This window comes from Carassius auratus, unplaced genomic scaffold (genome assembly GCF_003368295.1).
Source record: "Carassius auratus strain Wakin unplaced genomic scaffold, ASM336829v1 scaf_tig00024851, whole genome shotgun sequence".
Taxonomy (NCBI): Eukaryota; Metazoa; Chordata; class Actinopteri; order Cypriniformes; family Cyprinidae; genus Carassius; species Carassius auratus.
Window position 1 is genome coordinate 94,377 of NW_020525376.1, and position 22,313 is coordinate 116,689.

The 22,313-nt window shown below is 36.1% G+C and overlaps 1 protein-coding gene across 1 annotated transcript; it reads right to left on the bottom strand.

Annotated features, from left to right (window-relative positions):
- Window positions 1-22,130, bottom strand: LOC113078250 (FYVE and coiled-coil domain-containing protein 1-like). The gene is given in 19 exon segments (XM_026250573.1): window positions 1-1,506; window positions 2,088-2,197; window positions 3,177-3,387; window positions 3,485-3,577; window positions 5,005-5,146; window positions 6,609-6,832; window positions 8,031-8,183; window positions 9,360-9,527; window positions 9,730-9,848; window positions 10,528-10,620; window positions 11,156-13,642; window positions 13,789-13,882; window positions 14,093-14,236; window positions 16,740-16,846; window positions 17,793-17,918; window positions 20,162-20,224; window positions 20,226-20,269; window positions 20,680-20,786; window positions 22,019-22,130. Coding segments are annotated over 18 exon segments (4,515 nt in total). The 5' UTR covers window positions 20,741-20,786; window positions 22,019-22,130; the 3' UTR covers window positions 1-1,430.
- Window positions 22,131-22,313: the final 183 nt, after the last annotated feature.

Consider the following 22,313-nt stretch of genomic DNA (forward strand, 5'->3'; position numbering starts at 1 on the left):
TGTTGAACCAATTCAACTTTATTACATTTAAAGGGTTCAGCCATTTGTAAACACTGCACTGTGATTGCATAGATTCACAAATATCATCAAATTCAGTTACATTCATGAAATATTCACAATTTCCTGAACAATCCATTAAAATGTATTTAAAATGCACCAATTTATTTAAAATACCATATGAAAACTCCTGTAAAAGAGCAAGTCCTATTAGGAAAATATGTAAAATTGCGCAAAATTCAAATAAGAGCTTGAGATACAATATAAATATATAAACAGATCTTCATAAGAGCAGCAGTCTAGTTCAGCTTTGTCACTTGGAAATGTATGTGAAACATACACCTGAATAAACACGAGTGTCTTGGATATTTGCTTTTCAAAGTTGTTAAAACCAAACAAGACACGTTTAACAGCCTTAGTGTTCATATTACTAGTGTTTGGCCATCTACCAGGATGAAGATTCAGTAATGCATATACAGAAAGGAGGAATTAAAATTGAACATGTCAAAAATACTATGCAATCCAATTTTATAAGATTAAAAAACTGAGCCTTATATTTTGCAAAAATAGACACTTTGTGCAAGTGCTAAATGACTACATAGTATCCGCCATTTGATTCAATATATTGTATACAAAATAGTGCACGGAGTAGATTAAATAAAAAGTGCCATATTTACCTGTATAAATTGTGAATAATTAATGCTTTAGATGACACAAGAATAGTGAGCAGATAAATATTCCTGTGACAATTTGACAGTTGGTGGAGACTACAAAAAGATAGTAAACTGCTATAGTTTCAGGACTATGTCATGACACATCAGAGAAAAAAAAAACAAAAAAAAACTGGAGAGTCGTAAGCATAGCTTGTTGCTTTTGTGAAGCATGCAGTTTTACCTTATATGAAATTTCTAATGTAGCATTTCTTTAAGAAAATATGTCAAAATACACATTTTTCTCTTTTCCCTGTGTACTTGGTAAACTCAGAGCACATACTATCGTTTTGGACAACCGTAGTGGAACTGTAGTGTGATATCGATACAAACTGCTGCCATTTCTGGATATCTCCAAGTCTTGTTTGCAGACTTAAATTGTATTCTCTGTCATATGCAGCTAGAAATTAAAATGACTTCTCTGAATTGCCATTTTTTAAAGGAATAAATCACTCAAAAACCTCCTTAAAATCTACTTGGCTTCAGGTCATCTAAGATGTAGATGAGTTCAGAACAAAAAGCATTTTCCAATAAGTACATATGCTGTAGAAACTGTGAATAACCTGAATGCTATCAGCGATAAAACATGACTTTAATACTACTCTAACCCATACAACTCTAAAACAGAAACTCTTGGCACACAGGAACAGGTCTGAGATGAATAAAGATGAAAATAAAGCACATCAAGTTCACACGAGGACGCTACACACCACAAAGCCACATTTAAGGGAAGTCACTTCCATCATAGACGATGGGCTTCTCAATGGTCAGCTGGTAGTTGACCTTCTTGGAGAGAAATCTGTAGAAAAGAAAACACAGGAGAAACAAGGATCATTCCATCCTACCAATTAATAACTACACTGTAAACATTTTTTTTTAAGTTGTAAATAAAACAAAGATTACTGCAAAACGATTGAAAACAATATATGTTATTTCAGTTTTTCTACTTCAAAATACTGTTCAATGTGTAACTTGCCATTTCTTTTTAACTGTATCCGAGTGAATATTGCTTTTATAACAAGCTTTTTTCAGTGTACTGATATCTTAAAAAGTTTTTATAATTATAGTGCATAAGCAGCTAAAAGCACTGATATTGTTTCCGGTATTTACAAAGCTTGTCACAATGTGCATGTAATATAGTGCCATGAGTTTGTGAATTTTGGACTTCCGGCTTTATAAGGCCTTAATTTGTGGATGGGTGAATTAATACTTTCAAGACCCACAGAAAGCCAATAAAATGCACTGCACAACAAAAAAACAGCCTACTATAGTAATCATGAGCAAAATACTACCAGTCAAAAGAGTAGATATTTTCTGTGAAGCAAAAAAGCTCTGAAAGGTTCTCCGGAGTGTATAAATGCTACCTGTGTGTTACTGTACCTGGAAAATGAGTTATCGAAGATGAGTGTATAGACTCCAGGATTGCGGACTTTCAGTTGGCCCTGTATGGTCTCTTTATGCGAGTTACAGCGTGTGAGAGGAATCAGAACCTGAACCACAGGGACATCAAATAGATTTAGCACTCTAAGAGGTAAAAGGGCTGCTTTATGGTTATCATTTTAAGGAGTGAGAATAAAGATGGATGCATTTGAGACACTGCCACACAGAAGGGACGTAACAATGCAAGCTGATGCAACGTCTGTGAAGAAATGCAGCAGTTTGTATTAGCCTAACTGATTATTATTCAACATGCAGTTATCATACACAGTCTAAGTTACTGTAAATAACAAAGAAATGAAATGACTGAAAATATACAAATAAAAGCTAATTAAAAAACAAGAATAAATACTAAACAGCATATAAAAAAAAAAATTAAAACAACACTGACTAGAAGTTACCAAACACTAACTACATTAGAGCTACTTAGTCTGGCAAATTTGATCGTTTAATATTTATTAGTAACATAAAAAAAGAGATCTTAATTAGAATGGAAGCATCTAAAGTGCATGCATAAAATAGCAATACATTTAACTAAAATAATAAAAACCAAGAATGTTCAATAAATTATTTTAAAATTAGCTGGAAACAATGGTATTTAACTAAATATTATTTCGATATAAACAAGATGATGCAAAAGGTTTTAGGTCAATAAAAAGCCTAATTTTCCATTCCATTGTATGAAAAAAAATGTCCTCCTTTTCCACAGAAGGAAGTCAAAGTAAATAATGATTATTATAATATTAAAATGTTTCTTCTTATTGATTTATAACTCCCCAACACTAAACGAGGGGCAATTTTTAGAGTTATGATCAGAGCTCTGAGAAATCATTTTTTAAGACACAGAGATACCCATTACCAAATTATCTGAGACTTTTTAAAAGACTATCTACTGAGCATCACACTAACAAGGCAGTTATTTTACAGTGAGCAACTTTAGTGATGGTCGACTCGCGCATGTGCGAATGAGTTGTCCGTGGCACCCTTTGCAAACCAAACAGGTGTTGAAGGCAGTGTGTGTGTGTGTGTTACCTTGGCCTGCTCAACAGGTGTGTCAAGTGTCTCTCTGTACACCACAGTGAAAGAGATGTTCTTGGGCTCAGAAGAGAAGACCCAGCTGATGATGGGCCCTCGGTCGCCCACAGTGATGGGAACGGCACTGTAGCAACTGGACTTGACAAACAGTTCACGGGAACCATCACCGAAATGAAGAATCTGATCTATATCCAGAGGCACAGAGGCACTACAGAAAGACATGCACCCAATCAACAGAAAAAATAACTGTATAACCGGATGAGTGTGTGTGTGTGTGCGTGTGTTTTCTATAGGCGTATACTAACGTGAGTTCTCCTGACTTGAGGAGGGTGATTTCTGCATCCTGTACAGGGACCATCTCTTCCTGTTCATCAGGTGTCATGTCACTCGATATGCTACTGTAAAAGACAATCATCAGAAACAGATGGAACACCATTTGAAGCTATAAATAATAAAATACAGTAAAGACAGAAATTGGAGAATAATATTACAATTTAAGATAATGGTTTTCTATTTTCATATATTTTAAAATGTACGGTAATTCATTGCTGAATTTTCATCATCATTCCTACAGTCTTCAGTGTCACATGATTCTTCAGAAATCATTCGAATATGCTGTTTTGTTGCTCAAGAAACATTTCTGATTATTATCAATGTTGAAAACACTTGTGCTGCTTAATATTTAAATAAATAAACTAAAAATAAAAATCTTTCCATCGGGGAGTGCATCTTATTACAGAAACCTTGTTCACCCACAGGAAAATGATTTTTTTTAGGTTGCTGTAGAATTATATGCCAGGCAGGTGCTCATCTCAGAGTGACAAATGTCAGGAAATGCACGCAAAGATGGCATGAAACGCATAAATTGACAGTCATCATCCCCCCCTGCAATCAGTCTCCCGGCAGGACTTCCTGTCTGTCTGTAACACTTATTTGTAGAAGCATCACAGCACAATTTTCTAAACAGAGGCCGGAGATGCAGCCTGGGGAATCTTGATAACACTGCTACAAACTGACACATTCGAAGTGTGATTGTGAGGACATGGGAATGTTTTAGCACATCCATTGTCTCTGGTCTCTTCATACAGAAGTGAACAATTCTTTATATGATTTCATTTAGTAAATGCGGTTCCTTATTTAGTGCATTTATGATTATTTTAAGGTTAAAAGAATGGAATATGTCTTGCAATAAAAAAAGATGCCGGCTTTCACCTAGCCTTATTGCAATAATAAGTCTGAAAGCATCATTATTTGCAAAAACTACACACCCTAAGCAGCATATACCTTAAAACTGAGCTCTTATTTTTTGTTTACTTTACCTAAATTCAAATGGAAGAAGCATATCTAAAAACCAGGTTTAAAGTTAGATTAGTTCAGCAGGTCCACTGCTGTTTAAAAGTTTGGTGTCTGGAAGATTTTTTCCATCTGTCTCTTATGTGTGTTATATTTGTTTGAACAAAAATACAGTAAAAAAAAGCATCATCACTCCAGTCTTCAGTGTCACATGATTCTTCAGAAATCATTCTAATATGCTGCTCAAGAAACATTTCTGATTATTATCAATGTTGAAAACAGTTGTTCTCCTTTTGTTCAGGATTCTCTGATGAATAGAAAGTTCAAAAGAACAGAATTTACTAGAAATAGAAATCTTTTGTAACTTTACAGATGTCTTTGAAGTCACTTTTGATCAATTTAATGCATCCTTGCTGAATAAAAGTATTGATTTCTTAAAAAATCTTACTGAACCCAAATTTCTGAACATTAATGTTTTTACAGGTGGTGTTGTCTGGGATCATTTGTGTGTGTGTGCATGTATCATCCTTACAGGTCTCCAGTTTGTCTTCCATCTCCTCCTCCTTCCTGTGACCCGGTGGTGGTGCGCGAGTCACTGTCATAGGTATCATTCACTTCCTCCTCTGTTATGATGTCAAATGCCCCATCATCCGGTTTGTCGCCAGGATCTGTGACTGCAAGTCAGGACACGGGACGTTATATGCATTAATATGACACTGACCCATGAGAAATGTAAAAAATTAAAAATTCTGCCTTGTCATCTAACTGAAATAAAACAAATTGAAGAACTTAAATCAATACAACTAAAAATGAAGTAAAAATTAATTCAAGCTAAATATAAATCTTAAAAAAATAAATAAATTAGAAAATGCACAAAGGAAAAATACTAATACTTTAAAATTAAAAGGAAATATGAAAATAAAATCTATTTTAAAATATAAAAAATACTATATCACTATAAAAATAATATTACAATAATGCTAGGTGGCTCTAAATTCACTGAAGTTTTCAAGTATCATTATCCAGGTTTGAATTACTGATGATACATAGATGGCGCTGTCACATGGTACTTTACTTTTCTCAGTGCTGGTCAGGATTGAGCAATCACAGTCTGCAGTGAACGTATATTGTTTTTTTTTTAAATATCTAGAGATTGCTGGAGATGATTTCTATGTGCATGTCAGGTATCAAACCTTGAAATCAATAGAATATTCTTTAGTACAAACATCAAATTTTCATCAACGATTTTTTTATCGTATCTGGCTTTTTGAACCACCGTGAGAAAAACACACAGATATATTTATTAACCAGCAATATTTGCTGTCCAGTACATCAATGACAGGACTGCTTGTTACGGTCAAGACAAATCTATGACGTTCCACCTGTCAATTATGATGACAAAGCTCTCTGCAGCAGTTTCTAGTCTTTTAGCATTCAGGAATGGACTTCCCGGCCAGTCAATCCATTCATAAAGACATTCTTCAGTCACTAAAGATGAATGCCAGGCAGAACAATACATTTAAGCCCTTGAAGGATCTCTTTTGAATCTGTGCTGCTACTGTATATTCACACACACACAATGAAAAACCCACTCAACGGTGACTGTCCTTTTTTATCAGTACTTATGTAGAGAGTTTACAGGAAAGAAAAGTAACTTTGATGCTTGCTGAGGGAGTTTTGAGGTGCTCTTAAATGGAAAAAGTTTCCTGAATTTAAAACATAAAGAATAACTACTCTACAACTACTAGAATAATTTTACATTCAAGACCTGCTGGGAAGGTCATACTTGCAAGACTACAAAAAAAAAAAACTATGATATAATAAAGAATAAAATGGACAATTCAGATATCTCTTTTTTTTCTCTGTCAGGAGGCAGAAAGTTTTTCAGCACTAGTGCAACACAATGAAGAGTAATTTAAGTTTGAGTATCCATCATGAGAAATGCAAGTTAATTGCACGGGTGTGTCTTCATGAATCAGCTAAACGAGTAGTTTTTTTCTGGCTACTTGTCATAAACAAAATGCATTCAAACTAAACTACACAATTAACATGTATATAATTATAACTTTTCACATCGCATTCATGTGCAATCAACTCATAAGTATTAGTAGGGTCTGTTTTTGGCTGCATCTGTACCTGTAACTCTTGGTGTGGGTATATAGGGTGGTGGTGGTTGACTGGCAGCATTTGGAAGAGGCGGAGGTTGATTCTCTGATGAGCTGTTGAGTTCGGCTTTCGTGAATCTTTCCACCACAGCGCTGTGCTGTGTGTAGCACTCTCTGCAGCAGCGCTCCTTCTTTGAGTTTTTGGTCATCACAAAATTATTGCTGCAGTAGTAACAGAAGATACGGCCACACAACCTGCCAAGAACACAGTATAACAAAAGTCAGCAGATTTGGAACAAAACAAAAAAAAACTTTTAAAAGTCCATTTAGGCGTCCAAATATGTTTTGTTTCCTTTGATAAAAATTTCAGACTCTGTGTAAATAGTTGCAGAAAATTGTTGGCAAATTACTTATCAGGTCTTAAAATAAGAATTCTATTAAATTTATACATAATGCAAAAATGTTATAATAAGTACTGAAAACTGTTTTCAAAATCAAAATTTGCTGAAAATGTAACCTCAGGCCAAGATGTAGGTTTTGTTTCTTCATCCCCATCTCTTGCTCAACAATGGATCCTGTGCAGTGAATGGGTGCCGTCAGAATGAGAGTCCAAACAGCTGATAAAAAGATCAGGATAATCCACAGCACTCCAGTCCATCAATTATTGTCTTGTGAAGTGAAAAGCACTTAACTTCACCAGAGGTTAGCTGATTGACTGGAGTGGTGTGGATTATTGTAATGTTTTATCAGCTGTTTGGACTCTCATTCTGACGGCACCCATTCACTGCACAGTATCCATTAGTATTCAAGTGATTTAATGATTCAATTCTCCAAATCTGTTCTTGGACTGCCTGATGGTGAATTTTAATTTCTGGGGTGAACAATTCCTTTAATGTACTCAATGAATTGCAGTAAAACCTCAGGATGTGTCTAAAAGACCTGAGGTGAGGATTGACTAAGAATGAAATTCTATTTATTTGCATGTTTCGTCTGCATTGTTTCAGCCAGATTGACTAAAGTCATTATGTAGATCAGGTAGCAAAGTAAACAGCCAAAGATGTGTTGTGTTTGCCCAGAAAAAGACAATGATTGAATATAAATTCCTCCAGTGCTAAACCACATACATAAACGCACATACAGACACAACAAATTGATTTGGAAGCTCAAAACTCACTTTAAAATGTATGCATACTGGCGTTAATTAAACAAAATATTCATTGTGCACTGTACAATACATACTCTCAATGAAGTGTACCGTAATTTCAAAAAAAAAAAAATCTTAGCACATAGTGTGCTAAACTACCGTGATGTGATTGATAAATCTTTCTGAGCCTTTCTTCAAAAGATGTGTACAATACTTCTACTTCTAGTAACATTAATATCCATGCATTTTTTTCTGTAGTTTTTTGCATTTCAACTTGAGATCAGAGAGGGTGTTATGGAGATCACCAGCCTGCAGTGATGGCGCCGCAGCCACCATGTGAACTGGCCCTGGCAGCCCAGACAATGTGTGGCCTCTTTATCAACCAGCCACCACTGCTCCTCCGCTCTCAGCTTCTGCTCGAACTCCAGAGCATCCGATTTCTGCCACAGAGCATCCTTATCCCTGAAACACAGATAGAAAAAAGAGAATATAGAAACAAAGACTCTCAAAGAAATCTCTTTGGTTCTCTTTTGTCTTTTGGGGTCCTCAATGTCTTAAAGCACCTTTCATGGTTCATTTCCTTTTCGTGTCAAGGACAGAGTTTTATTACATCTGCAGCGGTTTGATTATGTGAATAATATTATTCACCTAGAACTCAATAAGCCATGCACTTAAAAATAGCAAATAACAAACATCTGCTTGCGTGTGAGTGTGGCAGGAATGTAAAAATACTGAATTAAACCGAGAGAGGGTAACAACAATCCAGCAGGTGAGAATGGGCTCTTCTCTTGATTTTTTATGCTTATTGTATTTTAATATACAGACACTGAACACTGCTATTATCAGTTTTTCTTAACATCTCGATAATTCAAGCAGCTTCATCTGTAAAACAGGTTTTAGTCTTTTTTTAAAGTTTTTTCTCCTCTGAAGCGTGACTGGAGCTTTTTATTTCAAGTAGCACAAGATGACATACAAGGTGAAGTAGTAAAATAAATTGAGGTGCTTGGATCAAGACAAAAAAGTTTACATTTAAAAACAAAATATAAAATTTTCAAACAAAAAATCATCCAGTCATTTTCATTCAAAAACAATATATATATTTAGTTTTTGAATGAAAATGACTGGACGATTTTCTGTTTGAAAATTGTATATTTTGTTTTTAAATGTAAACTTTTTACACACCACACACACACACACACACACACACACACACACACACACACACACACATATATAAACTAAAAGATAAACCAAAAGAATCTCCTACAAATCATCCAATTATTTTGACACCTTAACTTATAAAAGAACAAAACTAGTTATTTTTGCATCAAAACTATTTCAAACTATTTAAAGAATTTTCAAAAAGTAAACTTAATCATGATTTTCGTAACAAATATATTTACACCAAGAGTGAAATTAATGATTCTCAATATAAATAGGTGGAAATCTGTTTTTGTGGCAAACTTGCAAGGTGTGACAGAGCTTTACAAACATGACAAGACATGTTAGAAAAACTGGATTAAGTTCAAACCTAACCTATAATCATGAAACAAGCTAGCTAATTATAAACAATGAAATAACCTTGTTTTTAGGTAAGGAAAAAGAAGTTAACCCTGAATGGCAAGGCTATATAAAGACCTGATAAGTTCGATGAGCCGTTCCTCCAGGTTTACTTTGGTTTGGCCCAGATCCTCCAGCTCTGCAGTCATCCGGAGATGCTGATTCTGAGTCTCTGACAACACTTGATCCAATTTCTGCTTCAGTTCTTCCCTCTCTTTCTGTACCTCACTAAGAGCCTCTTTGGTACTTATGGAGAGAGAAAAGGAAAACAGAAGCTAATAATAATTCATACAAATATAACCTAACTGATTACTAAAACTGAATCTCTTCCAGGGTTCAAGAAATCCTTATGAAGATCCAATTGGAAATCCATTAGTGATTGCTTTTACACAAGCAGATCCATTATCTGTACTTCATGAGCGCTTTTATTGTGTTTTTGATCGCTCACCTTGATACACTTTCTTGCAGTTGCTGTGTCTCACACTCTCTCTCACGCATTCGAGTCTCACAGTCAGTGATGTGAGAGTCTTTCTCCTCAATCAGATGAGAGTATTCAAGATTTACTGCCTAAAAACACAAACAAACAGCCAAATGCATGAACACAACTTGTACACAGAAACCCTGTACAGTTATTTTGTCTCGTTTGGTTTTATTCCATGCATTTTACTACCGTTGTCCATTTCAAGGCACAATAGTATTACCATCTTACATCACTATAGTTCCACAGTACTGCTTTTTGTATAATAGCTTGTTTTGTGATATTCTTTTAAATACCATGGTGCATGAACAATAATTCAGCATCTTGGTTTTACCATCAAATACACTTGACCACTGTGCTTCTATTATAAAGTTTTTCACAGAGGAATAATAGTTTGTTTTTTTTATTACAGAGGCACTTATACAGACAAACAGACAAATATCTGCAGGTAACAGCCTGCACTGTTCCTAATTATAGACTTAATGAGAAGCAAATGCATCACTGTCTGGCAATTAACCCCAATCTCTTGTCTTCTGTTCCACTGTCTGGCACAGTGGGTCTCTAATGAACAAGAACAAAAGGAGCAGCGAGAGATCAGACATTCATCACCTATCAATACCAGTGTTATCACCCAACAGAGATGAATAATATTCATTCACATGCTGGTATTCAAAAACTATTTGATGATCATGTAGCTCAATTACATAGAAGTATTAAAAGTGATGCTGTTAGTCTGGCCTCATCTGGCTCAACATTTGCATACTGTACCTCTAACTCGGATAATTTGGCCTCCAGCTCAGATGTCTTCTTCAACTCCATGTCTAGCTGAGTTTTCAACCCCTTAATCTCTTCATTAAGGCTCTAGATTAAAAAACAAATACTAATAAAGCCTATATCAAGAAAAAATGCATAAAGTAGTTAATAAAGGAAAATATTTGTAACACTAAGATCACAATTTTACATGAAAAGGATTTCGATTTCTGTTAATCAAAAAGCTACTGATGCTGCATTCATATCAACACAGAAATACTATAATTATGAGTTCCTGCCTTTTATATAGCATTCACATGAACTTGATTCATGACCAGTTTTTCTCACTTAACTGTGTGACATGTAAAAACATGTTATACTGTTTTAGATACTATACACACACACACACACACACACACACACACACACACACACACACACACACACAAGATGGTTTTGTTTTATAATTCTTCTATAATGCATTTTGCATTATGAGGGTTTTATATAAACAAATTATTCCAGAAACATTGTACAGAGTAGAGTTGTCTACTTATTACAGTGATTAAACCATGACATGAACACAGCACAAGTATTTGACAAAATAGATTTGAAGTGATAATGACTGATGATTCTGGGATTATTTTACCTTTATCTGTTTTTTTAAAGTCATACTCTCCGTGCTCATCTGAAATTTCACTGCGGCGATCTCTTCGCGAGCAGCGTCCCGTTCACCCTCGGTTTTGTCCAGCAGTTCCTTTAGTTCCAGCACTGTTTCTGAATGTTTTTCCATCTGCTGGAGCTCTTCTTTTAGACTGGAGTTTTCTTGGTGAAGAGCCACCAAGCTAGCATTAAGTCGCTCTATTTCCTTTACTCCTTGCTGTTGAAGTTCCTGGATCCTAGCAGCTTCTGCAGCCCATTGTTCCCGGGCCTCTTCCCGCTCTGCGGTGAGCTTGCAAACTGTCATTCCCAACTCTGCCATTTCTGTGTTGACCCGATGGAGACCCTCCCTGGTCTCTGTATTCTCCACAACCAACCTTTCATTCTGGGCCTTGAGATCTGCAAGCTCCTCTTGGACTGAAGTGAGTTCAGCAGTGGTTTTCTTGCATGTGGACGTTTCTTGATTCAGTTGCAAAGCTATGGCATCTACCCGTTGGCTTGACTGCAGCAGCTCTTTCACATGCAGTCGATTCTGCTCCTCTGCCTGCTTCTTTAACTGCTCGGTCAAGGTTCGTAGCTCTGCACAGGAAGCATCTGTGACCTCCAGCTTTGCTTTGGTCTTGTCCTTTTCCTCCACAGCACTGTAAAGTTTAGCCCTGAGATCAAGCACCTCCTCTTGAAGCCTAGAAACCTCTTTCACACTCAGTCCCAGCTGATCTTCCAGGAGAGTGACTTTTGAGGCCATCTCTTGGGTCTCTTTAGCATGGAATGCACTCTGCTCAAGTTGGACCTTCTCCACAGCTGTCCTCTGGGCCTCAAGAGTCTTAATCATCTCTGTTTGTTTAACTAAGGCTCTTTCGGTCTTTGTCTTCTCCATTTCCAAATCCCTCTCCCGACCTTCAAGTTCTTCCACCCTTCCCTGGAGCTCCTCACAGAGCTTCTCCCAATCCTCAATTTGGGAATCCTTATCTTTAAGCCGTGCCGTCAGGTTTGCCTCATTGCATCTCGCAGCTCCAAGACTCTTCTCAAGTTCAGCAATCTGGCTGTTGATATTGCGTATCTCCTCCTGCATGGCTGTGAGAGATGCTCTAAGAGTCACCTGAACCTCCATGTTGTCCTTGTTCTCCAGTTTCAGTTGGCGAATTGAACTTTCTGATTCCTCCAATTGCAAGTTGGCCTTATGCAGCCTTTCATCCAGACTTCTGTTCTCCTCTCTGAGCCGCTGCTCTCTTTCATCCACAGTCACTTTGGCATCATCAATTTGCGCTCGCAACTGCTTCTCTGAGGCCTTCAATCCAGCCAGTTCACTCTCCAGGGAAGATTTGTTTTCAAGCAACTCCTTCTTGGTCTGTTCATTTTTGTTCCCCATCTGGAGGAGCTTGCTGTTTTCCTCTATTAGCTTGCCACAACTATCTTTGTATTCCTCAATCTTCTTGGCCTGCTCTTTGGTGCTGTTCTCCAGTGCAGATATGGTTTCTCTCAGATTCTGTTTATCGCTTTTAAGCTTCTCTGATTCCTTTTCCAAATGCTGGACTCTCTTGATACTGGAGAGAAGACTGGACTCCTTAGTCTTCAGCTGTGTCCGTGATGTTTGCAACTGCTCTTCCAGACCACTCACCTTCTTCTCAAGCTCTTCTTTATCCTCTTGCATTTCCTTCCGCTCCACTTTGGCCTTCTTTTCCATAGTTTCCTGAGAGTGCTGGAGATCTTGCAGTTGCTTTTGCAGGTTGCTGGTCTCCTTCTCTCGCACTGCAAGTGCCCCTTGAAGTTTGTCCATGACATTACGGTGCTCGTCTGCGCTGGTTTGCAGTTGCTCACCCTTTTCCATCCAAGCTGCCATTTTCACCTCAGTCTCTTTGAGTGCTTCATCCTTCATTCTGACTTTCTCAGCCAGCTGTTCCGCCTGCCTCCTCCTCTCTTCTCCTTCTGCCAGAGCATTTATCCTTCCCTTCTCAGCCTCTTTCAATTCATTTAACAGCTCGTGAATCTTCTGGGCAGAGTTGAAGTCACTGGCCGCCCTCTGGCCTTTCTCATCCAATACTCCATCTAGCCTTGCCATCAGTTCTTCATTTTTCCGTTCTGCTGCTGCCAACATGTCCTGGAGGTCCTTATAGGAGGCCTCCCTGATAGTCTCACGTCCCCTTAAGACCTCCAGCTCATGGGATAGTGCTTGTTCGCTCTCAGCTAGCACCTCCAGGTTCCGCTGGAGCTCCTGATGGTTACCTTGAGCAGCTAGAGAGACATCCAGCTGCCTTTGGAGCTCTACCACAACCCCGTGGAGTTCACCTGCCTCTCTGCCAAACTGCTGAACCTGGTCGAGGAGCTCCCTTTGCTTTAATTCAGACTGGTCCAGCTCCAGACGGAGTTCGTCTATAGCACTGATGGATGAATCATTTAGTCCACTGGAGTTTTGGACAGACACGTCAGATAGAAGTCCAGGTCCAAAGTCTGGACTCCCAGGAAACTCATGGGCCTGCTACAATGAATGTTAGAGGAAATATACATAGAATGAAAGAAAGAGACACAAACAAAGCCATCTACTGGATATAAAACAGTAGTTTAAGTATTTCTAAGTTTAGAATGATACATGAGAACAGGGATCTTCAAAAGGTGTGCTGGTACCTGAGAGTATGTACTGGCCAGACTGTTGATGCTGGAACTACGACTCGGTGGTTTCCACATGTGACTGGGGGAGCTAGTAATTCCCAGTGTCCTACTGTAAGATATTTTTTTAAATTAGCTTTAAATTATATTAACTGAACATTAATCAGCTCATTCAAACAAATTCACACACATACTATTTCCAGGTAAATGGTAAATGGACCATAAATTAGAAGCATTATATGTGGGCCAGTGTTTTTGTAGTAATATACGGCTGATGTTTCATTGTTTATATTAGAAATATATAAATTCATATTCTGCTTACCTTGCAAAAGTGGGCCACTCTGAGTCAAGGTCATGACCCCTGGATGCAACATCAAATTGAACATCATTGAGCTCATAGAGGTAATTAATGATGTCCACACTGAGATGGGGTTTCAGAAATGGGCTCCGGGAATTATACCAGTCACTACAGAAAAACACCAGTTAAAAAAATTAAATAAAATAAGGCATTAAAAAACAAAGTCTAGTTCTTCAGTAAGAAATAAAAATGATGGCACTCCAAATCTTATTACATTAAGGGTTTCTGCAGGTGTTTATGAATGTAAATGTAAGACCTTTTAAGACCAAGTAAAGAAAATGTAAAGCTGCAGTAGGTAACTTTTGTACAAATTTATTTTTTACATATTTGTTAAACCTGTCATTATGTCCTGACAGTAGAATATGAGACAGATAATCTGTGAAAAAAATCAAGCTCCTCTGGCTCCTCCCAGTGGTCCTATTGCCATTTGCAGAAAGTCATCCGCTCCCGGTAAAAAACAATCAGAGCTGCGGTCCGTAACTTTGTTTGTGTTTAAAATGTAGAAAAATTTATATAATAAGTGAGCACCCCATGAATCCATTTTCCAAACCGTGTTTTTAGCTTGTCCTGAATCACTAGGGTGCACCTATAATAAGTGGCACCTATAATAAGTAGTTCCGGCTACGATGTTCTTCCGCAAGACGCAAGCAGTTCTGTTTATTAACCGCTAGAGCGTCAAAAGTTACCTACCGCAGCTTTAAGGAATAAAATGATACAATGACACATCAATATGTTTTCTAGTGTAAATGTCAAAAGTCAAGTGACTTTATTATAAAGTCAAGTCACTTGAACTTGACTTGACTTTATAATAGTGTGGCGAGTGGGGCCTCACTCCTTGTTCCCACGTCCCTCGGCCCCGCCCCACTCGCCACAAATAGTAATGCTTCAAAGTTTGAAAATAAAGCTTCCAACACATCTTCATTACTTTTTAATTCATTTCACAAAAAACTTAAACTTGAATACAACTAGAATATGGAAATAATGTTTAGACTACCTTCTGATCACACAGAAAAAAATAAAATAAAAATGTTTGTATAAACATACATAGCACAGACCCATAATCCTTGAGTAAAAAAGTAAAGGTGATTTCTTTAAAGAGGGAAGCCAATTTAAAGAAGTAAAACTGAAAGGGAAGCACTCTCAGTATTGTTTCTACTGAATTAAGCTGTGTGTTGTTAAAACACTGTAAACAGAACAAGCGGAAATGGCAGCTTATGCACAAGTTTTCCCCTTTTTTGGTTTAGATGGTGAACACAGACATCAGCATGAATAATCATGAATAATGGCACAACCTATTTCAGGTGTATTTCTCCATAATCACAGAAATGCTGCATGAAACCATTTTGTGTATTTGCTAAACTCTGGCATACAAATGTTGGATTACAATAAGTTATTTGATGAAATGATTAACCTTGATTAAAAACTTGATTAAAATATCAAGTTGTATTTCCATTTTAAATTATTAATAAAGTAAAATATTTAATTTACTGCCGTGTTTAAAATGCAGTCACACATTGCTGCATATATGCAATGCACATCACATATACACATTATGTATTTTTTGCATGTTTTATTATTTTTATTAGTTTGAAGTTTGAGAAGTACTGTTAAAGGTGCAATAATAGATGATTATAACAACATTTATTTTTCAAATGTCCATATAAACTATTTTATAAAACTTTTGTTATTGTTTTATATATATATAATATTCATATTTTTCATAAACCAAATAAGTTAATTATTATCATTATAACTATTATTAATGTCCATATTGTATATAGTACTTGTCAAAAGTTTGAAACATTAGAATTTGTAATCGTTTGTAATGAAGTCTTGTAAAGAATTATTTGTATCATTACTCTAGTCTTCCACTTTACTTAATATTGTTTTTTCAGGATTCTTTGATGAATAGAAAGTTCAGAAGAAAAGAGTCTGAAATTGAAAATGTGAAAATTGAATCTTTTGTAAAATTATGAAAAAAAATGTTACTGTCATTTTTATTAATCTGATCTATGTTTGCTAAATAAAAGCATTCATTTCTATTTTAAAAACCACACACACTCAAAACACACACAATTAAAATTTGAATGGTAGCATATCGAGGTTTCTGCATAATTAAGCAAACACTACTGTTTTCATCATTGATAATAATAAGAAATATTTCTTGAGCAGCAAATCAGTCACTGAAGACTGGTGCTGAAAATACAGTTTGCATCGCAGAAAAAAATATATATTTTGAATCATATTGAAATAAAAACCATTAACTTTAAATTGTAATAATATTTCACAATATTACTGTTTTTACTGTATTTTTTTAAACAGAGACTTTATCAAAAACGTTAAAATGGTAATTTTCCAAACATTTAACAAAGTACTGCATTAATGTAAAAAAAAAAAAGTCATACACATACATGTAGAAACATTGCACTGACACACTTTTCTTTGTATTCATTAAAAAATATATAAAATAATAAAAAATAATAATGTCAGGAACATTTCAGTGCAATATTTGGAATTCAAACAAAGCCTTGGCTACGTGTCTGAATATTAAATTCTATGTTTATTAAGAAAGATGTGTAGCATGACAGGTGAGGTGACAGTGAAGTGTTACCTGGTGACCCTGTGGTTCATGAGGCACTGCTGGAGTGTGTCAGCCAGCCGTTGATGCACAAGTGAGTAACGGATAAATGCTCTGCCTTTACCCAGAGACGTCTTCAGCTAAGACAGAAAAAGATCAAAGCTTTTACTGCCACTCAAGTATCTGCACTGTTCCAAAACATATCGGACATTATTCAAATTTGAATGGCAACGGATCAAATAATTGTTGTTTTTTTGGACATTTTTCAAGGTAGTTGCAAGTTATTGCTAGGATTTTTTGGGTGGTTACTTACTATTTGAGGTGAATGACATTTTAAAATGTTAAAACTTTTTAATTGACAGAATTTTTTTCCTTTTAAACTGGTGGATGTTTGACTTTTTCTGTGTGGCATAATTAAATACCTTTGTTTATACATGCATACAGACTACAACCTGTAACCAGTCAAAGCTGAATAATTTACCTATTGTTAATCAAATTTAATTCCCAAAATTCAGCATCTATGAGACCGAAACTGACCACACCACGAAACATGGAAGTTGGTCACCGCTGTAGAAGAGCTCAGTGTCAAGACAGTACAAAAAATCTGACCGTGAACAATATCAAACAGCTTTCAAGTGGAAGTGGCTCTTTAAAAAAAAACATGGCCTTTAGATCAGCGTATAATGCGGGCAGACAAGGAACAACCTAAACAATAGTATCACAAGAGAACTGGACAAATCTGACAGGAAGGTTTGTTTAAACAATAGGTGTGTTTTTACAGACAAGAGATGTCCAGTAATACAGCACATCATAATAAAAGAAAGGGTGGTTAAAATTGACCTTTTCCGCTTTTTCATGCATACACAAGCAAGAGAATAATACATTTAACAATAAATTATTACTATTATAAATTAATAATAAAATATTAGTCACATAACTAGTATTGTTAGTTAGTTATTAATAAGTGAATGTGAATGATACAGGTTTATGAATTTTTATTTCCTGTATTACATGTTTATGCATTTGCATTAGTTTGTTTTTATTGCTAACATTATAAAAAAATATGAGAGTGAGATCGATATTAACCTCTGGAATTGATTTAACAAAGCGGATTCCATCGTTTGCTCCTCTGATTTTGGCCAGGCAGTCGCTGAAATAATCCCAGTAGTCTTTTCTGTATCCCAGAAAAGTTGTTTTCTCCTTCTGGTCGAACTGAGCAACACAACAATAACATAACACTTCAGATAGATGACTGAGAAACATCTTAAAAGCAGGCTCAAAGAAGTTTAAATGAAAAAGTAAAAAAAAAAAAAAAAAGAACAGAAAAAAAACCTTAAGGTATGAAAAGCTCTTCTACCAACCACTAGATTATGAAAATAAATTTAATGTTTTAAGATTATATCAAGTTATATTTACTTGAGATGCAATTACATAAAATAATACTTTCAATTTTGAAGTGGGTTCATGATTAAAACATCTGCCAACGAGCTCAAAACTACAGTGGCCCATAGAGCTCAATGCACTGCAAATGAAAAAAAAAAAACACATGCAAACAGAAAAAACACCAGCAAATTAAGAAGACATGGTTATTATAGTTAAACCCTAGTAATCACAAATGACACTAACCATAGTTTAACTGTTGTATTTGTGTAGTAAGTACACAAATGGAAATCAACCCCCCAAAAATGGTACTTGTAAAAAATAGCAAAGACCAAAAACATAATTAATACACCTTTTCTATAATATAATTATGGTTAAGAATCACACACACTACATGCTGTGTGATTCTGTATTTGGTCGTTTTGTGTGTATTTGCAGTGCGTTTTTGTATTTGGTCGTGTTGTGAGAATTTGTAGCACATGTGTTGTCAAAATGATGAAGATGTTTTCTTAATTTGCTGGTGCTTAGACGGTTTCATCGGGCGCATGCGTCTGACCCTAAGTTAACTTCTGGTCTGTTTTTGTTTATCAATCTGGCCATGGTGCTGTCTACAAACACAGTTAAAAGTTAAGATGATGAGTAGTAGACTGAAGTTGGGCTCAAGACTCTTGTGCTGTGGGATGTGTTTACCATATGTGTATTTATTTGTGGTGCTCACAATATCAAAACTGACAGATTTTCCAAAAGGCTTCATTGAATAAACATGAGCACGTACTGCACGTTTAAAAATCAAAACGAGGCGCGGGTGTTTTTATATCACTGTATTTCTGAAGGAAGACTATTTTTAATTAGTCTACAAAATTTTCGATGTAATTTTCATTTCATCTCACATGTTATATGTCTGATAAAACAGCGTTTGTGAGCTCAGCGCTGCTTTGTGTACAACAGTTACCCGGGAAACCTGTTTCTCCCGCTTTAAAGCACCTCCTGCAGGTGGAGAATGAATTAGCATTTTCAGTAAGTCTGATTTACATATTTTCAAGATTCAAACATATTTTGGATGTTATCAAAAATAATCTACTCTAGATGGACTACTTAGCTGTTGTTATTGATTCTATTTGGAAGTCTACCGGAAGTTAAGTTAGGGCCACAAAAGCGAGCATGCACAGTATCGTATGTTTATGTCGTTGCCGTTGAAAACGTCTATTAGCATGTGCTTTCTTAAGTCGCAGTGTGTTGAGCTCTCTCGGCCACTGTACATAACAAATTCATTTAAAGGGAAAACATATTTAATAGCCCATTAGCCAATTATTTTTATTGCTTTGTTTAATTTTTCTAAGACATCATCTTACATTTGCATTCCAAGTGTACCTTGATTAAAGCTGCAGTAGGTAACTTTTGTAAAAATATATTTTTTACATATTTCTTAAACCTGTCATTATGTCCTGACAGTAGAATATGAGACAGATAATCTGTGAAAAAATCAAGCTCCTCTGGCTCCTCCAGTGGTCCTATTGCCATTTGCAGAAAGTCATCCGCTCCCGGTAAAAAACAACCAGAGCTACGGTCCGTAACTTTGTTTGTGTTTAAAATGTAGAAAAATTTATATAATAAGCGAGTACACGATGAATCCATTTTCCAAACCGTGTTTTAGCTTGTCCTGAATCTCTAGGGTGCACCTATAATAAGTGTTTATTTCAGACTATTTTAGATTGCTTCGGGGTTACCGCGGCAGAGTAACCCAGTACCTTTGTGATTCTTCATAGACATAAACAGAGAGAAGTAGTTCCGGCTACGATGTTCTTCTACAAGACGCAAGCAGTTCTGTTTATTAACCGCTAGAGCGTCAAAAGTTCCCTACTGCAGCTTTAAATAACAGTAAAGTTAAAAATCCTTGTTTTAGCACAATGCTTGATTGGCAGGTGAGAATGTGATACTGTTTTGTTGGTCAGGCTGCATGAGAATTTACACAACAAATACAATGAAATCATACGCATTTTTAACAACTTTGATCTATCAAATAAGAATTTTTTGGAGCCCGTTTACATCTTTTTTTCCGTGTCCATGTCTCTGACCTGAAGCAGGTACTCCAGTTTGTAGGAGAATTTGTGCAGGTTGGTGCTGTCATCTGTAATGGGGCTCGCCGTTCTCCTTATACTCTTTTGTCAGTTCTGAAACAGCATCTGTTAGAAAAGACCATCAGAATAAAGCAAGTATGACAATCAAGATGACATCAAGATATGTAAAGGCACATTTTAAAACAGAGGAACACACTGCTATTAATAATGATCACAGACAACAAAACCCAATTTTATAGTCATTTTTTCAAGGGTTTAAAAAGTGTCTTCTTTAGCCCATTTTTAGTTGTATGTCTTCCACGCGCCTTTCATCCTCCTCAGGAACTGATACGGCACACATAAGGGATGAACTCTGACAAGCAGGTCTCTCTGGTTTTGCATTTCTCTTTCCCCCATGTTGAAAGCCAGCACCCTGAGGACTGTAACTGCACGTGCTCCACCATGGACCACATGTCTCTTTTCACTCTCTAAACAATAGCTCTGCCTCTCTCATGAAAGCCAACGCACATCCGTACCACGCAGATCTCTGATAATCCGTTGGATCTGACCCTCCCCGACTGCAGCACCAGCGGCCATGGTCTGACTAGTTTCCTGCCAACAAGGTCAAGAGGTCATCCGTAGTCTGCTGAGTGAAAGAATCACAGTAACTAAAGATAACTCACATTTGATATGCACATTATATTTATTCATAGAGAAGCATGATATATCAGTAATATTAGTGATTTTGAGTGGTATCCCTTGTTGTCCTCCATCAAAATCCACCAACATATCTGCAATTCCAAATTTCTTCAAATCTGGTATTATAATGAAACAAACTCATCTACATCTTGGATGACCAGAGAAAAATTTTGGATTAAGCAGTAAAGCATCACTACTAGTGCTTATACTTTTTTCCCCTTTCTATGTATGAATGCTTTATTTTCCAAGTAGTAGAGATCAATTACATTTCTGATTATTTTGGTATCGCTATAATCGGGATCATTGCTGAAATACATCAAACCAGTTGTCCTGAATGTTTCTGCTAAACTAGGCATCTTTTAAGCAGAAATACAAAATCTGGTAATGTAAAAGCTAAATATTTTCACTATAAAAGGAACTACTAAAATTGTACCAGTCGCAAGCTAAAGATAATTTAAAACAAGGTGAGAAAAACCTACTTCTCTAATCTATTTTAACAGTTGGTTTAAACTGGTTTGGTGAAGATTCTGTGAAACAAAAATACTAAGAACTAATAACAGAAATTTTGCTGACAGTTTTGTTTTTATATATACGTGGCCTTAATGTATAGATAAATAAAATATAGACATATTTTCCATTTAAGGCATTTTAACTTATCTGGTTCTTCTTAAATAGTCAAATGACATTCACTGCGTCTACTTTTTTTATGACTACCCAGAATTTAAAAAATCAAATTACAAAATGATCACACATGCCATCTGAACCCTCAGAGTGGAACAGATATAAGATCTATAAGAGAAAAAAGAACATGCATTTTTACTGTACTGTACTGTTCGCTAGAAACAGCTGTTTTGAAATGTAAACAAACATCAGCGTCCGCGTTCTTTCACACATTCCTTTGTCTTTCACTGTAACGAGTTCTTTGGTATGAGTTCTTTTGTTGCCATAGAAACCAGATTTAAAATATATATATATAGAATAATAACGAACAGACGTTCAACTATATAAAAGTTATGTCATAAGGGTAAACAGCCAGTCACGCGCAGGATGACATGTCAGAATGTTTATTCCGGATAAACGCGGTTTTTAGACTGAAGTTGGCATGCATTTATTACAGCTGGACGTTTGTTAAATGTGTTATAAATGTACTGAAAGTGAAAAAAGAAACTGACGTACTTCGGCTTTTGTAAGGATCCGAAAAGGTCCACTTTTAGTTCACATCGCGAAACAACCTTGCTAGGCTACGTTTTGATTGACAGAAATTTCCTCCATAGACGGCAGGCTTCACAACCAATCTCCTTTTTTATTGGACCGAGAAAAATAGCCCCGCCTTAGTTTGGTTACGATAACAAAACAGCCCGTTCTCAGTGAGATGGATTTGATGACGATTTTGTATGATCTTGGATTATTTGGTTCTTTGAAACTCATTATAGGCCGTATTCAATCATGAAAAATCTTAGTGCTACGAGTT